Source organism: Puntigrus tetrazona, chromosome 1, assembly GCF_018831695.1.
Source record: "Puntigrus tetrazona isolate hp1 chromosome 1, ASM1883169v1, whole genome shotgun sequence".
Lineage (NCBI taxonomy): Eukaryota > Metazoa > Chordata > Actinopteri > Cypriniformes > Cyprinidae > Puntigrus > Puntigrus tetrazona.
The window spans coordinates 2641240-2658739 of record NC_056699.1 but is presented as its reverse complement, the minus strand read 5'-3'; the positions used below and the strand labels follow the sequence as shown (position 1 = coordinate 2658739).

The 17500-nt window shown below is 39.2% G+C and overlaps 2 protein-coding genes across 6 annotated transcripts in view; both read right to left on the bottom strand.

Annotated features, from left to right (window-relative positions):
• Positions 1–2607, bottom strand: part of LOC122351317 (immunoglobulin-like domain-containing receptor 2) — a 19897-nt gene extending 17290 nt beyond the window's left edge. For all 5 annotated transcript variants that reach the window (XM_043248288.1, XM_043248297.1, XM_043248309.1 and 2 more), the window contains exons 1-2: positions 2445–2607; positions 648–980 (exon numbers count right to left, since the gene is read on the bottom strand). In XM_043248288.1, the coding sequence (XP_043104223.1) occupies positions 648–980; positions 2445–2568 (457 nt within the window). In that variant the 5' untranslated portion in view covers positions 2569–2607. The remainder of the gene's footprint in view (positions 1–647; positions 981–2444) is intronic.
• Positions 2608–3891: 1284 nt separating this feature from the next.
• gpa33a (glycoprotein A33 (transmembrane), paralog a) lies at positions 3892–11313 on the bottom strand. The gene is made up of 7 exons (XM_043250987.1): positions 11018–11313; positions 8512–8669; positions 8213–8429; positions 7053–7217; positions 6832–6948; positions 6110–6242; positions 3892–6035 (listed from the first exon to the last, which is right to left on the bottom strand). The coding sequence occupies exons 1-7, from the start codon at positions 11061–11063 to the stop codon at positions 5585–5587; spliced, it is 1287 nt and encodes a 428-aa protein (XP_043106922.1). The 5' UTR covers positions 11064–11313; the 3' UTR covers positions 3892–5584.
• Between the last annotated feature and the right edge of the window lie 6187 nt (positions 11314–17500).

Genomic DNA, 17500 nt, shown 5'->3' with positions numbered 1-17500 from the left:
TTGCTCTCTCTCCTGACATTCAAACACAGATCTCCATGCCTTTCTTTACTTGGTAGAATTCAAACGGAGACGTTTAGAAGAATGTTCACGCTGCTCTGCATCAAATCATTAAAGCCTAAATGCAGTCTATCCTGAAGCTGCTGAGCAGTGTTTCGATGTCGTAGTATTATTATTGGAATTGCGAGTTTACGTCTTTCAGAATTCAGACTTCATCAACTCTTCAGCTCCTCCTGCTACTAATTATTTCTCTCTCTGTTTCTAAATATTTCTCTGTTGTTACAATATTTTATACAGAATTTTTTTTCAATTCTTATGAGTTGCTGTTGTTGCAGGACAATTTGTTGAAAAGAAAATGTTTACAAAAGGATGTGAGCAACTGAAAAAAATTATAAATGCTGAATAATAAGAGTAGTTCTGTCTGTCTTTGCATTTTGTGTGCCAAATATATTAATCACCATAAATAAATTGCATAATTCTAATTACATATTATGATTTTTTATTAATTTGATTCAAATAGGTATAACTCGGACTAGCTGCAAAAGCTGATAAACTCTACTAATCAGTGAAATAATTGATATTTATTTGATGAATCATTCTAACATTCGTTATATTAATGGATAACCGAAGGAACGGTTGCTTTCACTCACTGTTGATGATGGAGATGTCCCGGCCCTTATAGTGCTCGGCGAGCGTGATGGACGAGCCCTGACCAGACGCCACGATGCGCACCGTCCGGCCGCTGTCCCCACAGTCCAGATGAACGGAGGAGCCGAGCTCGGAGCCGTGGATCGCCAACGTGTCGGGGAAGCGGAAGGCGTCTCGGCTCCGATCCCGGCAGTAAGACTTGTACCACCACTGGATGACCGGAGTCTGAGACGAGACGCTGCTGTAGTGACACGGAAGAACCACGGCTTGGAAGAGCATCGCGAAGCGCCGCTCGTCACGGACAGACACCTGCACGGCCTCACACACCGACACCGCTGAGACCGGACCGGATCAGATCAGACCAGACCGGACCGGATCAGACCAGACCGGATCAGACCAGACCGGACCAGACCAGACCGGATCAGATCAGACCGGATCAGACCAGACCGGATAGGATCAGACCAGACCGGATCAGACCAGAGCGGACAGGACAGAGAAACACAAGACAGATCGTAAGTGGAAAAGCACAGAACATGAAGACATGATCACACAATATATGCTGAAATCAATAAATCATCTTTAAACATAAACCACAAGAACTGTGAGGTGTGTGAATGTGTGTTTCTGTCTGCTCTTCAACTCCCTGAACCCTGTCATTATCCTCATTATTGAGAATGGATGATTCAGCACAGAGTGAGTGAGTGTGTGTGTGTGTGTGTGTGTGTGTGTGTGTGTGTGTGTGTGTGAGAGAGAGAGAGAGAGAGAGAGAGAGAGAGAGAGAGAGAGAGAGAGTACCCACAAGTGAGCCAAAGTGTCAAAAAAAGCTCTCTTTGGAGACGTCCTTATTGGTAACACTGGTATAAAAATATTGTTTTTTTGCAATCGTTAAAATCTAGACTTTAGCCACAACATAACTTTGCCAGACACATTTAAAAAAGCAGTATGATATTTGAGAACTAATATTTGTAGTCCCAGTGCTATCAGTCATCAGGTGAAGAGTTGAGTTAAAACACAGCAGAGAAAATGATCAGACAACGTACCAGAACTTTCTCAGGTTTATTAGATGAGACAGATTCATGCAGTTAGAGGAGAGGACACACACACACACGCACACACACACACACACACACAGCTTCTGAATATCTGTTATCAATCTCGTCGGTCAACAGAAGAGATGGTGGGTTTATAAAAGAACACACCCAGAAACAGCTGCTTTAAATCTGATTCAGACGAACAGCAGCAGGGAGTGTTCACTAGTAAGGGATCATGTGTTTGATAAGAACAGTCTTTAGAAGACTTTCACTTCAGGTGCTTTTAAAACTCTAAGATGGCAGTGGAACTGATGGAAAGGAAATTTGTTCTATATGATGAATAAATGTCAAACTAAGTGTTTTTGTATTCATGAATCTATCTGTCAGGCATAAGCAAAGACAATTTCTTACAGCAAAACCATCCAAATCCCACATTCCCCTGCATGTCAGTGCCTAACAGAGCAGTGCTGATGATGAGGGTTAAAGCAGCTCCTGATTATAGAGGTTGATCACGACAGGCTCACTAGTGAGGTGTAACTGCTCGCTACCGTTACCATGGAGATCAAACCAGAGCTGTAACACTTTAACTGTTTCAACGACACTGAAGACGATCTTTTAAAGTTACTGTAACAGCTGCGAAACATGACACGAAGAGACGCCGCTTTTACTGTAAATACAGAGGAACGCAGATGAGCTGTACTTCATTACAGAGAAGAGAGAAAAACAACCTGCTCTTCAACTTCTTCAAACTCTCGGAAAGAGACGCACCTGTGAAGCCCAAGATCGAGATCCAGCATCTGAGGAGAGAAAGCGCGTTAAAGCGCTCGCTTCTGAGAGCCATCGCGGAATCTCTGTCGTGTTTCTCTCGTGGTTTTCTCTTCGTGTTCTTCATGTTTCTTCTCCGCGTCGAAAGTAACGGGTCTGCGCGCGCCCGCCCCCTGCGCGGTCACGCGTCCGAGAACACTCGTGGCCCCGGAGCCAGAAGCACTTCTTAAAGCTGATATCTAGACATCATCTGAAGGTTCAGTAGACACGCTTTCTACTGACATATGCTTTGCTATTATACGATATTTGGTCGCAATACAACTATTAGAAAATTAGAAACTCCTTTAAAGTCGTCTTAATAAAGATCTTACTGATCAAAAACTAAGCTTTCGTATATTGACGGTAGGAAATTTACAAAATATCTTTACGGAACATGATCTAATGATTTTTTTTGCATTAAAGAGGATTAATAGTTTTGAGTCATATGTACTGTATTGTTTTCTATTGCTACAAACATTTATTTTGTTTATGGCTGCTTTTATGCTAAAGGCTCACATCTGAGGAGCTTCAGCAACATTATTACACAAATATATAATTTCATTACTTTCTAATCCTGAGTCTTTAGCCATTCTGCAAAAATGTAATACTAAAAATGAATACTAGCACTTAACTAATATTGATCAAAATTACTTTTTATATATTTAAATTAAATTAAAAATAAATAAATAAATAAATTTATATATATGTATATATATATATATATATATATATATATATATATATATATATGAAATATATATGAATTAAATATATTTTGAAATTAAAACATTAATTGCACTGCTATAACTGAGAAATTGTATATTGTTGCTGTCTTCTATTCTTTGGCTAAATGAATAAATATATGACTGAATATAAATGGTAATACTCATCAGAAGTACAAATGTACAAATCAAAACAATAAATCTGACCATTAGAAACAATATGAGAAAATTTAATGCTTCAGTTTTTCCTTACGACTTTAAAATGTTAACAATCATAATGTTCATCTAAGTATGAAAGTAAGTTAGAAGTTTAATGATGATAAATCCTGATCTCGCCCTCTAGTGATTCTATGAGGTTCAGCAACTCATCCCACTTATTTTTATATATATATACTTTCGTAACTTTCGTAAGGGATGAGTTGCTACACCTGATGATAGAATATATATATATATATATATATATATATATATATATATATATATATATATAGTATATTGTCTAGTGATTAACATACATTTAATGAAGGGTTTCCTGTAGAAACAGTAGATCATAGTGCGTGAAATGAATGAACCTGAAAAAATAAAGTTGTAAATGTAGCCTACTGACTTACTCATAGTGTGTGACTAATGTTCACGCTTTTGTTAATATAGCCTACTTTTCCAAAAATACTCTCATGCTGAGAAATAACTTAGCAAAAACACGTATTTAATGGTTGTCATGTAACATCCTGCAAAATAAATGACACGAGAAACGATATCAGAACGTGTGTAGAATCAATCAAAAGCAGATCAAATTAATCATAAAAAACAGCATCCCCAGGTCGAACAATACATTTCTGTCATATACAGCTGAACACATTTTCCTTAACATGATGCCACTTGAATATTAAAGAATAATTATATTTAATTACATCTTGGCTGAAAATGGCCTTGTGCAAAACTCTCAGACCGACGTCATCATGAGCTACAGGACCGCTTTTCATAACAATGACTCATAATGAAGAGAGAAGTTCAGCTTTAAAACAGAAGCCTGAATATTAAACATCTTAATCAGGAACTTCAGTGAGACCTGTGTGAATTTACTTGAACGTTTTATTTTGAAACAATGCAAAAATAAAGCACGTCAATAAAGAGTCATGAAAGATCTAAAGAATAAAGAAACAGAACTACAACATGGACGTGAATACAGTTCGGTTGTAACAATACAAATAAACAGCAAACCAACCCCATTATTTCACATTAAAACATAAACACATAAGAGAGTGTGGTGGTAGATGTATTGAAGACCTTTAGGCTATGTTTACAATCGGTGTCTTTTTTTTAAAATGGTCAGAGACTGTTTTACATTATACTTCTGTGGAGTGAATCAGAACTACTGTCCTGAAAAGTCCAGCTCTAATCAAACACACCTGACTAAAGGTCTTCAGGATCGCTTGAAAATAAAAAGCAGGTGTATTTGATTAGACTTGGAGCTAAACTTTGCAGGACAAAGCAGAGTTGAGTGGTTTTTTTAGTTGTCATCACCGGCATCTTTTCTGCAGATCAGGACGTCTTTTCAAGTTGAAATAACATTTCTGAAAAAACCTTACATCAAGCACATTTTTTAGAGCTGACCAATCACAAGCCAGCAGCGAGTCGTTTACATGACAACAAAAAGAAAAATGCAGAAGATCTCTTTGAATGTGGAAACATCTAATACTCCCAAACGGTTCACTAAGCTTTCGAGTAAATTTCAGAATTGAAGTCACCAGTAATGTCTGACAACAACTGTATAATAAATGTTGTTTCTTTCGCTCAACGTTATAAAAGTTTTTTCTCTCAGATGAGATCGAGATCAGTGCAGCCCTAGACAACCCGAACCTGTCCGACGCGGTGACCCCTGACCTTATGAATCAGCGGCTGGAGATTGATCAGCTATGTTAAGCGTTGCTTTTGTGACACGTCTTGGGTATTCTTTGATATTCTTGGGTAGTCTTTGATATAGTCTAAAATATTCTGCTTATCCAGGCTCCGGGACTAGATTGTTGTAAGCCCTCATACTGTTTTCTTCCCTGTATTTACATTCCCACGAACGTCATTGTGAATAATATTCACCTTCGCGTTAACTTCAAAAGATGACGCAAGAACTTTATTGATATTTTTCCCCAGGACACAGGCTACTGTTGCTGCAGTTGCTATAGCAACAAAAGACGTCCTTGGCTGCTGTTTGTAAGTAAAACCCTGCTCTTGGAAGCTTTTTCTTGTCAAAAAAGACACCAACGTGTAAACACGCCCCTTATTCTGTCAAATTTCATATTCAGCATATGAGGTACTAAAACCTTTATTTGTCCATTTTCTCTAGTTTCTGTGTATTTCTGAGGATCGACTCTGCGCCTGCTCACCTCAGTTCCGTGGTTCTCTGGGTTTGTTCGGTGGAACGCTAGGAGGTCTGTCGCGACTGTCGTAGCGGTCGGAATAACGGTCGCTATCGTAGCGGTCATCATAGCGGTCTCTGCGATCGTCGTAGCGGTCTCTGCGATCATCATAACGATCTCTGCGGTCGTCGTAGCGATCGTGACGGTCATCGTATTGGTCTCTGCGATCGTCGTAACGGTCGCGCCGGTCGTCTCTATCGTACCTCTCGCGCCGGTCGCCGCGGTCGTCTCGTCTGTCGTTGTACTGCTCTCTCCGGTCGTCGTAGTCGCTGCGCCGATCGTAGCTCTTCTCGCTGCGGTCGTCAGGTGGGTCGCGCTTGTCTGCGCTTTTCACGCGACGCTCTTCCTCCTGGTTCACGTGTTCGGCGCGCTCGTCCGCTCTTCCTTCAGGGTCCTTGTCTGTGAACTCTTCAGGAGTTCTGCAAACACAGAGGAAAGGGTCAGAGGATGACCACAGCCCGTGACAGATGTGCGAGATGTGTTTCTTGCGCACCCCATTGCGTATTCCTCAGCCTGTTTTCTCCTGCGACGGCAGCAGCAGCAGATGAGGACGATGATTCCCAGAAGAACAGCTACACACACCACAGCTCCGATGATCCCGGCTGTGGAGGCCAAGTTCATGGACGCTGCAAGACAACACACTAGTTAGAGTAATAGTAATACTTCATTCAGTAACCAGTAGTGCAACTAATTACTAATAAGATTTCAGGGTTACACTTTACTGTAATTTATCCCTGTTACAGCCTAAATATATTTAAGTACTTTGTAACAATATCCCTGTACGTGGCACTTGGACTTCATCATGACAGTTCCATGAAACGGTACACAGTGCAGCCAATAAAAGTGAATTGAATAGACTGCTGATTACCATTATTGAGACTTTTACCATTTAGCATCCATTTTATGTGTATAATTATATAATTATATATTATAGTTGGAACATTCTAAAACAACTCACTAGACTGAAAGAAGGTCAGTCAAACGCTAAAAACATGGAACCCATAGCAATGCTGCAGATTCACAGACGTAAAAATAAACTGGTAACTTATATGAAGAATGAAGGAAAAGTAATGTGACTGGCTAGTAGTGTAACTAATCGTCAGAAAATAAAGCACTAATATTACTTTTGAAAAGACTAACAAGTAAAGAGTAATAAAACACTGGTCATGTCTGTAGGTTACGAAAGATCAGTTTTTGGAGAAAAGCGTTTCTTACGAGGCATGACAGCCAGGGTCAGATTACACTTTGCAGATCTGATTTCATTGGTGGATGTGCAGGTGTAGTAGCCAGAGGTGTCCATGGAAATGTTGACAAGAGACAAAACTCCGTTTACTGCGGAGAGACAGACACAATCATTAGAGATGCAGGAGAAGAAGGCTTCAACGTGTATTTAAGCAGAGTCTCTCTCATACACACACACACACACACACACGTACGGTCAGTGGCCTTCGGCGGCAGGGGTTTTGGGACATTACTGACGCTGTAGATTTGCCATTTGTAAGTCGGCGTCGGGGTTCCCTCCTCAGAGCGGCAGGTCAGCTCGATGTTCTCGAAGTATTCTGCCTTCCCCACAACACTGCAGACGGGCGTCGATGGAGCCACTGACACAAAACAAGGACACACACGTCTTCAAGCATGCACTTTTATGACCTGGGCTGGCGAAATGAATGAGTGTGAATGTACACATGTCATTTTTAGTTACATGCAAAACAAAGCATAAAATGATCTTTATTTGTATATTTTCTGAGAGGATTGGCTTTTGTCCCACAATAAGTCACTTCCGACAGCATGAATTTCCAATAAATATACACAGAATTAGTTCATGCAAATATATTCTGTTGTCCTAAAGGGTTATTTCAATTAAAATTAGCTGATGATTTACTCACCCTGAAGGCAATCTAGGTGTAAATGACTTTCTTCATTCAGACAAATCCAATCCAATATTAAAATTGCCCTTAGAATGTCATTGGCAGGTGGTATTAATCCAAAAGTAGTCAAATAAAGTGCATCCATCCATAATAAAACGTGCTTCACAAACCAGAACTTTTTGTTGTGTGCCAGTGACCTTTGCCTAGTTCATTTGCCTCCCTATTTTAGTTCTAGTCTGTCTTTGTCCAGAATTGTGAATGTAATCTCCAGTAAAAATATGCTAGTTTTGACTAACATTTGTTTACAGGAGCAAAAGAAGCAAAATTTCCGTACTTTAGTAAAGGAAAAAGACTTTTCTTGGCTTATATCAAAATCACATGACATTTTTCTTACAAATTTTCATATTGTGCTTCTAATTTGTGACCAGTGTTTTGTTTTGCTCTTTCCTCTGCGCTTATTTTTTTGTCAAATAATTAGCAGGATTGTCAAATAATGTCTTATATCATCCACAGGAATGACTTCTGCTTACAAGTAACATCTTAAATATGGATATTCTTCTTACAAAAATGCATAATTTCACTACAGGAGGCCTTTATCCGGCTCCTCAAACCATGTGAGGCACATTTTATTATGATTGAATGTGCTTTATTGAACGTATTATTGGATTGTTAAAAAAACACCCATTCATTGGCATTATAAAGCTTCTGGGGATGTCGGCGTCTCTTACCCAGGACTATGAGTTTGGCCGTGTCCGACAGATTGCCCTCCTCATCGTCCGGGTCCTGGACTTTACACTCGTAGGCCCGTGTGTCTGCGCTGGTGACACTCTGGAGCTGCAGGTTGGCTGTTCCTTTGGCCATATCCACAACTACACTTGCCCTGCCTTTATATTTCTTGAATACCGTCATTTTATTCCCGGTAATGAAGTAATCAACAACTTTAATCTGTATAAAAACAGTACAATCACAAAAGTGATGATTAGCACGAGTGATGTTAGGGATTGTTGTGTTGAACGTGTTTTATTACCTCTGATTGACCCTGTACATCTGGCTCTGCTGTCCAAGATATTGACACGATAGTGTTACCTGGTGTGAAAGTGCAGGGTATGATCACATTATCACCCCTCGCAATCTTATATTCCGGATCTGGGATGTTTACGGTTGTGCCCGAAGTCATGTGAACTCCTGTGAAACACGAAAATGTAAAAAAATGTTGTTTTATAAACACTTATAAAGCCCTCAATGGTTAACTCCTTAGTACTTGAGCGATCTCTTATCACATAATACCTAGAATATCAAATCTTTTTCTTATTTATCACCCAAACTCTGGAACAATCTCCCTAACACTGTTTGGGAGGCAGACACACTCTGTCAATCTAAATCTAGATTAAAGACACATCTCTTTAAACTGGCTTACACATAACACACTAATACACTTCTATGGTTCAAATCCGTTAAATGATTTTTAGGCTGCATTAATTAGATCAGCCGGCACCAGGAACACTCCTCATAAAACACTATGTACTCGTTACATCATAAAAAGAATGGCATCTACGCTAATATCAGTCTGTTTTTATTCTGTTTCTCAGTTGGTATTCAGATCAGATGGTGGATGAGCACCCAGAGATGACCTTCATGGGAGAAAGTCTGAGCACCTAGATGAGCTCCAGAGATAGATCATGGGAACCAGACACACACACACACACACACACACACACACACACACACACACACACACACACACACACACTATAGCTGCTTCTCCACTATTGGGTCGAATGGTTCTCTTTGAAGAACTGTTCCATTCCATACCAATACACGCCGGCCAGTACAGTCCACTGTGGGGCTGATAATAGATTCAATTCAAATGCTCACTAATGTTTACATATAAAATGAGGTGTAAATAACGTTCATTTCTTTAAATTTCATTACTAATTTGTGTTTACATTGTTCAAAAAAATGTGCTTAGCAAACTACGGTGAAACTAGCAACCAGGCAACAGACAAGTGACAGACCCTGAGTGACGTCACACACACACACACACACACACACACACACACACACACACACACACACACACACACACTCTCTCTCTACAGCATGGTTCAGCTGTGTTCTCTAACCGTGCCCAGAATTCTGTGCTGAGAACGGTTTGTAATAATGCCGTCCTGTTCCAGGCTCACATGGTACCTGACAGTTCTCAGAACCATTCGGCCCGATAGCGGAAAAGCAGCTTATAAGACTTTTTCACATTCGGACATAGCTGCGTTTAAAATTTTACTGTAAATTAAGTTTGGTCAGAGGAGAACTGGCCCCAACTGAGTCTGGTTTCTCCCAAGGTTTTTTTCTATTCTGTTACCAACAGAACCAAGTGTTTTGGTTCCTTGCCGCTGTCGCCTCTGGTTTGATTAGTTAGGGACACTTAATTTCTAGCAATTATTGTTGATTTGATTACAGAGACAGTCTCTGCATTTCATAAAAATGAAGTAAAAATGTAATACATTACTATCATTCTAATCTCCTATTTGTTATTGTTCAGTGTATTAACACAATCTGTACTGTTAAAAGCTCTGTATAAATAAAAGTGAACTATAAACTTTATGAACTATAATCGCATATCTGACATTTTTTAAATGTTGTCAAAAGAAGTTTCTTCTGCTTACCAAGGCAGCATTTATTTGCTAAAACACAGGAAAAGCAGGAATATTGTAAAATATTATTACATCAGAAATGTTTCTTGAACAGCAAACCATCATATTAAAATAATTTCTGAAGGATCACTGAAGACTAGAGTAATAATGTTGGGAATTCAGCTGCGCTTCACAGAAATAAATCGTAGTTCACACATTCCCAGAGAAAACAGCTGTTTTACATTGTAATCACAAAAATCTAGATTTTTACTGTATTGTTGATTAAATAAATGCAGCTTTGGTGGACAGAAGAGACTTTTTTTTAGAAATCTACTGTTAAAATTTAAGCAGTAATTTTACCAACAGAAAAACACACACATTTATAAACAATTATAAATTCAATTACTTATATTTTAACTTTTAATGTTTTTCTTTGACATAAAGTTTTCAGGGAGAGATTCCTGAGGTGTTAATCTCAGGAGAAAAAATCTATTTGTTTGGTTTTATTGGGCTGTTGTGTAGCAGGAAGCGTTGAGATAATGTTGAGACAATGTTGAGATAACGTTGAGGTAAAGTGTGTTTGGGGTGTTGGCTGAGAGCCGCCGCTCGTTGCAGGAAGATCACACACGGCCTACAGCCAAAACACCACCATTACCAACCCTACACCTGATTCAGGAGGGAAAGTAACCGCTGTGACTTTATTGTGAAAGTAAACGTTTCATTAATTCTGAACTTCTTGTATGTTCTACTCTTTTCAGAAGCGTATGAAGTAACTCAGTGAACTGCTGAGTATGTTTTGTAGCCAGTATCGCGTTGATCTTCAGGACCGGATCTGAGAGGCTCAGCTACACACTGATGAGAAAACACACGCGTTCACATTCAGACAGATTAAAGCTTACTTACCAGCGAAGAGCAGACATATCCCAAATATTCCCAGCGTTCCTTCCATTTCTGTGAGCGTCCAGCAGCGTCTCAGGTATGAACCGAAGGTGTTGAAGGCGCTCAAACTCTCTCTCTTAGCCAATGAGACGCTGGAAACGAAGAGCACCGCCCCGCCGTCGAGTCTCGTCTTGCCCTGGTTCTCCTGTCTGTCTCACAGTTTCTTGTGTGAGATCAACACAGAGACCACAGTAATGTGTGTCTAACTTCTGCTTATGAAGAGCAACACAGGTCCTAATCGATCTGTGAGAACTGTATTAAAGAGAAGCAGGTTCAGGGTTGTGTTTGAACTTATTCTCATCGTTTTACTCATTTGTAGACTGAAAAAACCACACATTTACATCAGATCAAGAGAAACTGGTTTGACAAGAGCAACATGATGAGGGAGTGGCAACACACACACACACACACACACACACACACACACACACACAACATTCAAAGAAACTTCAACACACACACACATACAACATCCAAGAAACTTTAACACACACACACACACACACACAACATTCAAAGAAACTACAATACACACACACACACACACACACACACACACAACATTTAAAGAAACTTCAACACACACACACAGCACATCCACAGGAACATAAACACACACACACACACACACACACACACACACACACACACAGCTTGTGATTTGATCTAGATGTTCAGTGATGTCATGATTATTTGTGAATTGTGACCAATCACCAGTGAGCAGCTGATTTTCATACTTCATGAGCAGCTCAGCAGCGTCCTCTGGTGAATAATGAAGATTCTCAAGATCTTCTGAGAAATCATTTACACACATCAATATCTGTCACTCATAATAATCTTCATGATATAGCATTATTGCTCAGTTTTTTTCTGCAAAACTCTACACAAAAATGGCATCGTTTTGCACAGGTTTAACTATGTTCTGACTCAGAAATCACAAACAATACAATTAACTCGAGCTTCAGAAAGTTCACACTTTTGTCATTTATACTCTACAGCCTGAAAAACACTTTCAGCTCATTTTTCAGATGCTAAAACACAGCTTTCAAAACTAAGAAAATCTATCAATTTCTGCAGGAATTATATTGAAATATAAAATCTTAGTTTAATGTTTATTATGAAATTAAATAATAATTATTCCAAACACAACTTAACACAATTTTAGCTAAAAGTTGATTCAATTGTCCTATTTTTGTCTATTTTTTCTCAACCTTTATATTTATGGGTTTTTCTTTACTAGTAAATTTTGTAAATGTTGACTTTGCTTTTGGTTTCTAAATAAATAGGATGAAATGCTGCTTGTCTCCTTCATTCTTTGTGCTGTAATACAGTAGGTCAAATGAAAAGACGTCATTTTTTTCTCCAATAATAAAACTAATCATTCAAACTTCAGCGATAAGCTCATAGAGTATGTAATGCTCCCTGTTTTTAGTGTGTTATGAATGAAATGTATGTTTTCTGAATGAGAATCGTTCTCAGTGTTACGATGAAACAAGCTGATTCATAAAATCATTCCAAAGCCAAAAGATAACCAAAAAGAAGAAAGAAAGAAAGACAGACAGACAAGCAGAAAGAAAAGAAAATACTAAAAATAATAGAATAATTGTTATTACATTTCATAATAAATATTCTGCTAAGATTTTATATTTCAACATAATTCCAGCAGAAATAGACAGAGTTTGTTATTATTCTGATCTGAATGTGCTTTTATCAGTTTTGAAAGCAGTCTCTTAGCATCTAAAAAATGTGTTTTTCAGGTTGTGGCGTATGAATGACAAGTGTTTGTGGATTTTGAAAAATGTGGTCATTGCATGCATGTCGTCTGAAAGCAATGAAAAGTGATTCAAAGTTTGATCCACACTGAGTGTGTGAACAGTTTAGAAAATGTGTCTTCAGTACTGAAGAATGCTTGTTAGCAACTGAAGAAAACTGTATCTGTGTGAAACCTCAGCAGAACTAATGATCAGAGTCTCAGGATGGTCCGAACAAGAGAATCCTGGTGAGGAAGTAAAAGTGAAGGGGGTGAGGTCAAAGGTCATTTGCTCCTGATTTGAGCATCATCTGAGGCTGAAGATAATGTCTTTGGACTTGAATATTTGGTTTCTATTCGTCTGGGCTGACCAGCTGAAAGCAGTCATGCAGTCTAGGCTGGTTTTGCTGTTTTTTTCAGCACGGCTTTGTCTTGTTTCTAGTTAAAATATCACAAAAGTCTTAAATCAAGTTGCATTTACTAAAGAAGCAGTGGCGTAAGGTATTTATTTAGTCTCGCTTCCTTGTGGGGAGATTTCTGAGTGTGTATTGTTTTCTGTTCTGATGATTATATGTGGATCATTTTCATCGTTTGCTGAATCTGCTCCGTCTGAACGGGTTCTGAATCCGTCTTTGTCTTCTTCACGGTGATGGGGATCTGGACTCTGGATGTTAATGAGCCGCAGTGAGTCTGGCCCACGCCGCTCTGATTGGCCGACGGAGGTCTTTGAGTGGAGCTGATTGGTGATAATGAAGCTTAACGAGCCTGTCCTCGAGCGGCGTCAGATGAATGCTGATGAAGAGTTTATAAACCTCAGGTCCGCCGCCGAGCGATGCAAGAACATTTACTTCATTACCCGGCGTCTCGTCCTCACCGCAGTAATGATGAGCGGGAATGTGCTCCAGCTTCGGAACGAGACTCAAACGAGACAGAAATCTCAATTCTTCCATTAGCTTCTCCACTGTTTTCTTTCCATACATCTCTGTCCCAATGCTATTATTATCAAATAAAAATGAAAACTACTTAAAATAAAATAAAAATGATTTTAAAAGCTCTGAAACTTCATCTCTGAAGTAGCTACATGTACAGTGCTGTAACCAAACCATAAAAATGACTTAAAGAAACTAAACTACATTCAAAAATAAATGAATCAACATGTGAGACTATTATAACCTCGCTCTGTCCTGCATGAAATCCAGCCTTGAGGTGTTTCCACACATCATGTAATTATCAGAATTATAAGAATCAAATGAATAAAAGCCGCTGAAGTAGAACTCTTGACGTGGATCTCAGTGGAAATGTTCTCACTTCCGTCATGTGTCTCCTCAGATCTTATGAAAAGAGATGTTCAGTCATCACGTTCTTCACTCGCTAACAGATTAAATACTAAATTCTAACTAAATTCAAAAAAACTGCACACGTGTGTATGAATCTGTAAAATAATTACATAGTGTAAACCATAGTTTGTTAAATAAATACAAACTCTCCTTTTCAAAATGCTGAATTCCTTTTTCTACATACACTGACTCTATCAAAACACAGCAAACCTGGTTCAAAATTTAGCCATTTGGTCAAAACATTAGCACTAGCTTTCTATCCAACAGAAACACATCAATCAAAGGACACAGACATTACAATACTTTACTAAAACACAGCTCTACCTGCTTCTAACAGACAGCATGAAAACCTTTCTTTAAAGTCTAGTTTTGTAGAGGATGTGTTTTTCTTGTCTAAAACGATGGTTTGATTGCTAAGTTTAATCATTTTTCCTACCAGATGTAATAGACTGGACTGACCCGCTCTTCTTTGTTGGTGACGCTCGCGCCTGAATCAAGAAATATTTCAGCGTCTTAACCTGCTTGAATGAAGACTCTCCAGACCTGAAAAAAACTCTTCCAGCGCTCTGTCTTCATCACCTCATCAGCCTGCACCGTTATGAGTGTTTGTTTCTCATGCACTTGTGGCGCTTGGGAGTAGATTTTATTCTCACTAGGTTACACACACACACACACACACACACACACAAACATACACACACACACACACACATACACACACACACATTCGCGCGCACACACACACACACACACACACACACACACACACACACACACACACACACACACACACACACACACACACACACACACACACACACACACACACACACACACACACACACACACACACACAAACACACACACACACACACACACAAACACACACACACACACACACACACACACACACACACACACACACACACACACACACACACACACACACACACACACACACACACACACACACACACACACACACACACACACACACACACACACACACACACACACACACACACACAGACTAAGGATTTTGCGTCTTCTGATTGTTTGTGTGTAAGGTTAATCTAGCAGGCTAGCGCTGCATTATTAATTTGAACTTTTAGAACAAGGCCATTAAATATTTTCAATTATTTACTTTCATGAGGGGCATTACTAACCCATTTTTGACCACTTATAATAATTAAGATGATGTTTGCACAAACTAATTGAATACTTTCAGGATTTGTAACAGCTTTAGTAATGAAGCATCTTAAGGCTCATTGTTATGGGCTGATAATAAGTCATTATACCTTTCTGTAAGATACTGTTTAACACACTGTAAGATCTTTGTTTAATTGCATGCTTTGGTTTTTGTTCCTTCAGTCATTGTTTCATTTGCATATATTTACATTTCCTGAAAGTCTCTCCTGTTGCTGTCTGTTTCTGCTCAAGCATCCTATCAACAAAAGCTTTGCTCAAAACATCTGTTTTCTCGAAGCACAGTTTGTGAGTTAAGTTTGAGGTAAATTAAGCTTCACGGGTCACACCTAATCATCTTCTTCTTCTGCTGCTCACAGACGTCCTCTCTTGGTCCATTGAGACATTTCTCTCTAAATGTTATGGTTTGTCACTCGATACACTTTCGCTGCTGAATATTTCAGTCATCAAGCTGAAGCTGATGATCATCCTCCGCTTTCGAATCACACATCATCGACGATAATGAATAAATGAATTAATATTTCTGCGTTTGAAGTTGAGAGCATAGGTCATAATTTAGATGGAAAAACACAGATTTAAAGATGCTAGAAACATGGTTTTCAAAGGAAAGACTGCGGTCAAACAGCACACCTTGGTTTAACAGAGTTAGACAATACTTGAGTCAAAGACTTTAATCTAAATGTCATCTCCCGAGTCTTTCTGGAAGAAATCATTTCTCCTCTTCATTTTTGACAGCCGTCCTAAAGAACTCAGAGCTGAGAGCCTCAGGATAAATAATTCTGTCATCATTTATTCAAGTTATTCTGAACCTGGAACTGTCTCTTTAATGGATCGCCGCAGATCATCATCACGAGATCACTGAATAAATACTGATGTGTGATTGGTCGACTCTGGCAGCGTGTCAGCCAATCGGACGCCTGCAGTTCATAATAAACTGTTAAAGGTCACTGTGTGTCCAGAGACTGAGTCAGTGACGAAACTGAGCGCAGAATAAATCTCTGTGAACACAATCACATAACATTCACTCGAGCGGAGGACCGTTTGCTGCTCCTTGTGTTTCAGTCGAGAGGAGCTCGTTTAGAGACGTTAATGTGTTTTACTGCAGGTGTAACTCTCCTAAAACACCACCAAGACTGAAGTGTTTTTTCATGAATATATATGAATTAAAGCACAGACATTTCTATATTTATAACCCGAAGCACAATTATTTGTAAAATAATTATTTTAATTTTCTTTTTTTTTTTTTATTCACTTCTTCAGTTCATTGTCTTGTAATGTATTTATTCATGTTTGTGTGTGTGTGTGTGTGTGTGTGTGTGTGTGTGTTTTATCACTGCTAAATTAACATTCTTTAACGTTCTCCAGCTCTGAGTCACGGACAAAGTTATTTTTATGGTCATCAGATGTGAGTGTTACTGAGAGGTTTGTGTATTCTGCCCTGAAGCTGATGATCGCACACACACACACACACACACACACACACACACACACACACACACACACACACACACACACACACACACACACACACACACACACACACACACACACACACACACACACACACACACACACACACACACACACACACACACACACACACACACACACACACACACACACACACACACACACACACACACACACACACACACACACACACACACACCCACAGACACACACACACAGACACACACACACACACACACACACACACACACACACACACACACCCACAGACACACACACACACACACACAGACACACACACCCACAGACACACACACATCCACAGACACACAGACACACACACACACACGTTCAGTGATGACATTCAGACTCACCACCAATCCTGTGCTTTCAAGCTATGAAGCTAAATCTTCAGTTGATTTGTAAATAAAAATTGTTTTTGCTCATAGCTTCAATACAGGCTGTCGCCGTGGAGTTCTGAATGGTTGCTAGGGTGTTCTGGATGGTTGCTATGTAGGTGATTGTGGCTCTGATCCTCATTAAGAATGAATTTCAGCTGAATAATGACTCTTTACTATTAAATTGAATAGAATGTTAGCATAATTGAATCATTTTCTTGTTTATCACTGTAATCTGTACTGTATAAAGTAACTGATAATAAAGATGACTTGAAGGATCGACACA

Excerpts from the sequence above, each read along its gene's own strand:
- gpa33a (XM_043250987.1), bottom strand. The coding sequence starts at position 11,063 with ATGGAAGGAACGCTGGGAATATTTGGGATATGTCTGCTCTTCGCTG. Across the intron at positions 8,430-8,511 it reads ATGTACAGGGTCAATCAGAG|ATTAAAGTTGTTGATTACTT; the intron begins GTAATAAAACAC and ends GTTTTTATACAG. Across the intron at positions 6,036-6,109 it reads GCTGAGGAATACGCAATGGG|AACTCCTGAAGAGTTCACAG; the intron begins GTGCGCAAGAAA and ends CTGTGTTTGCAG.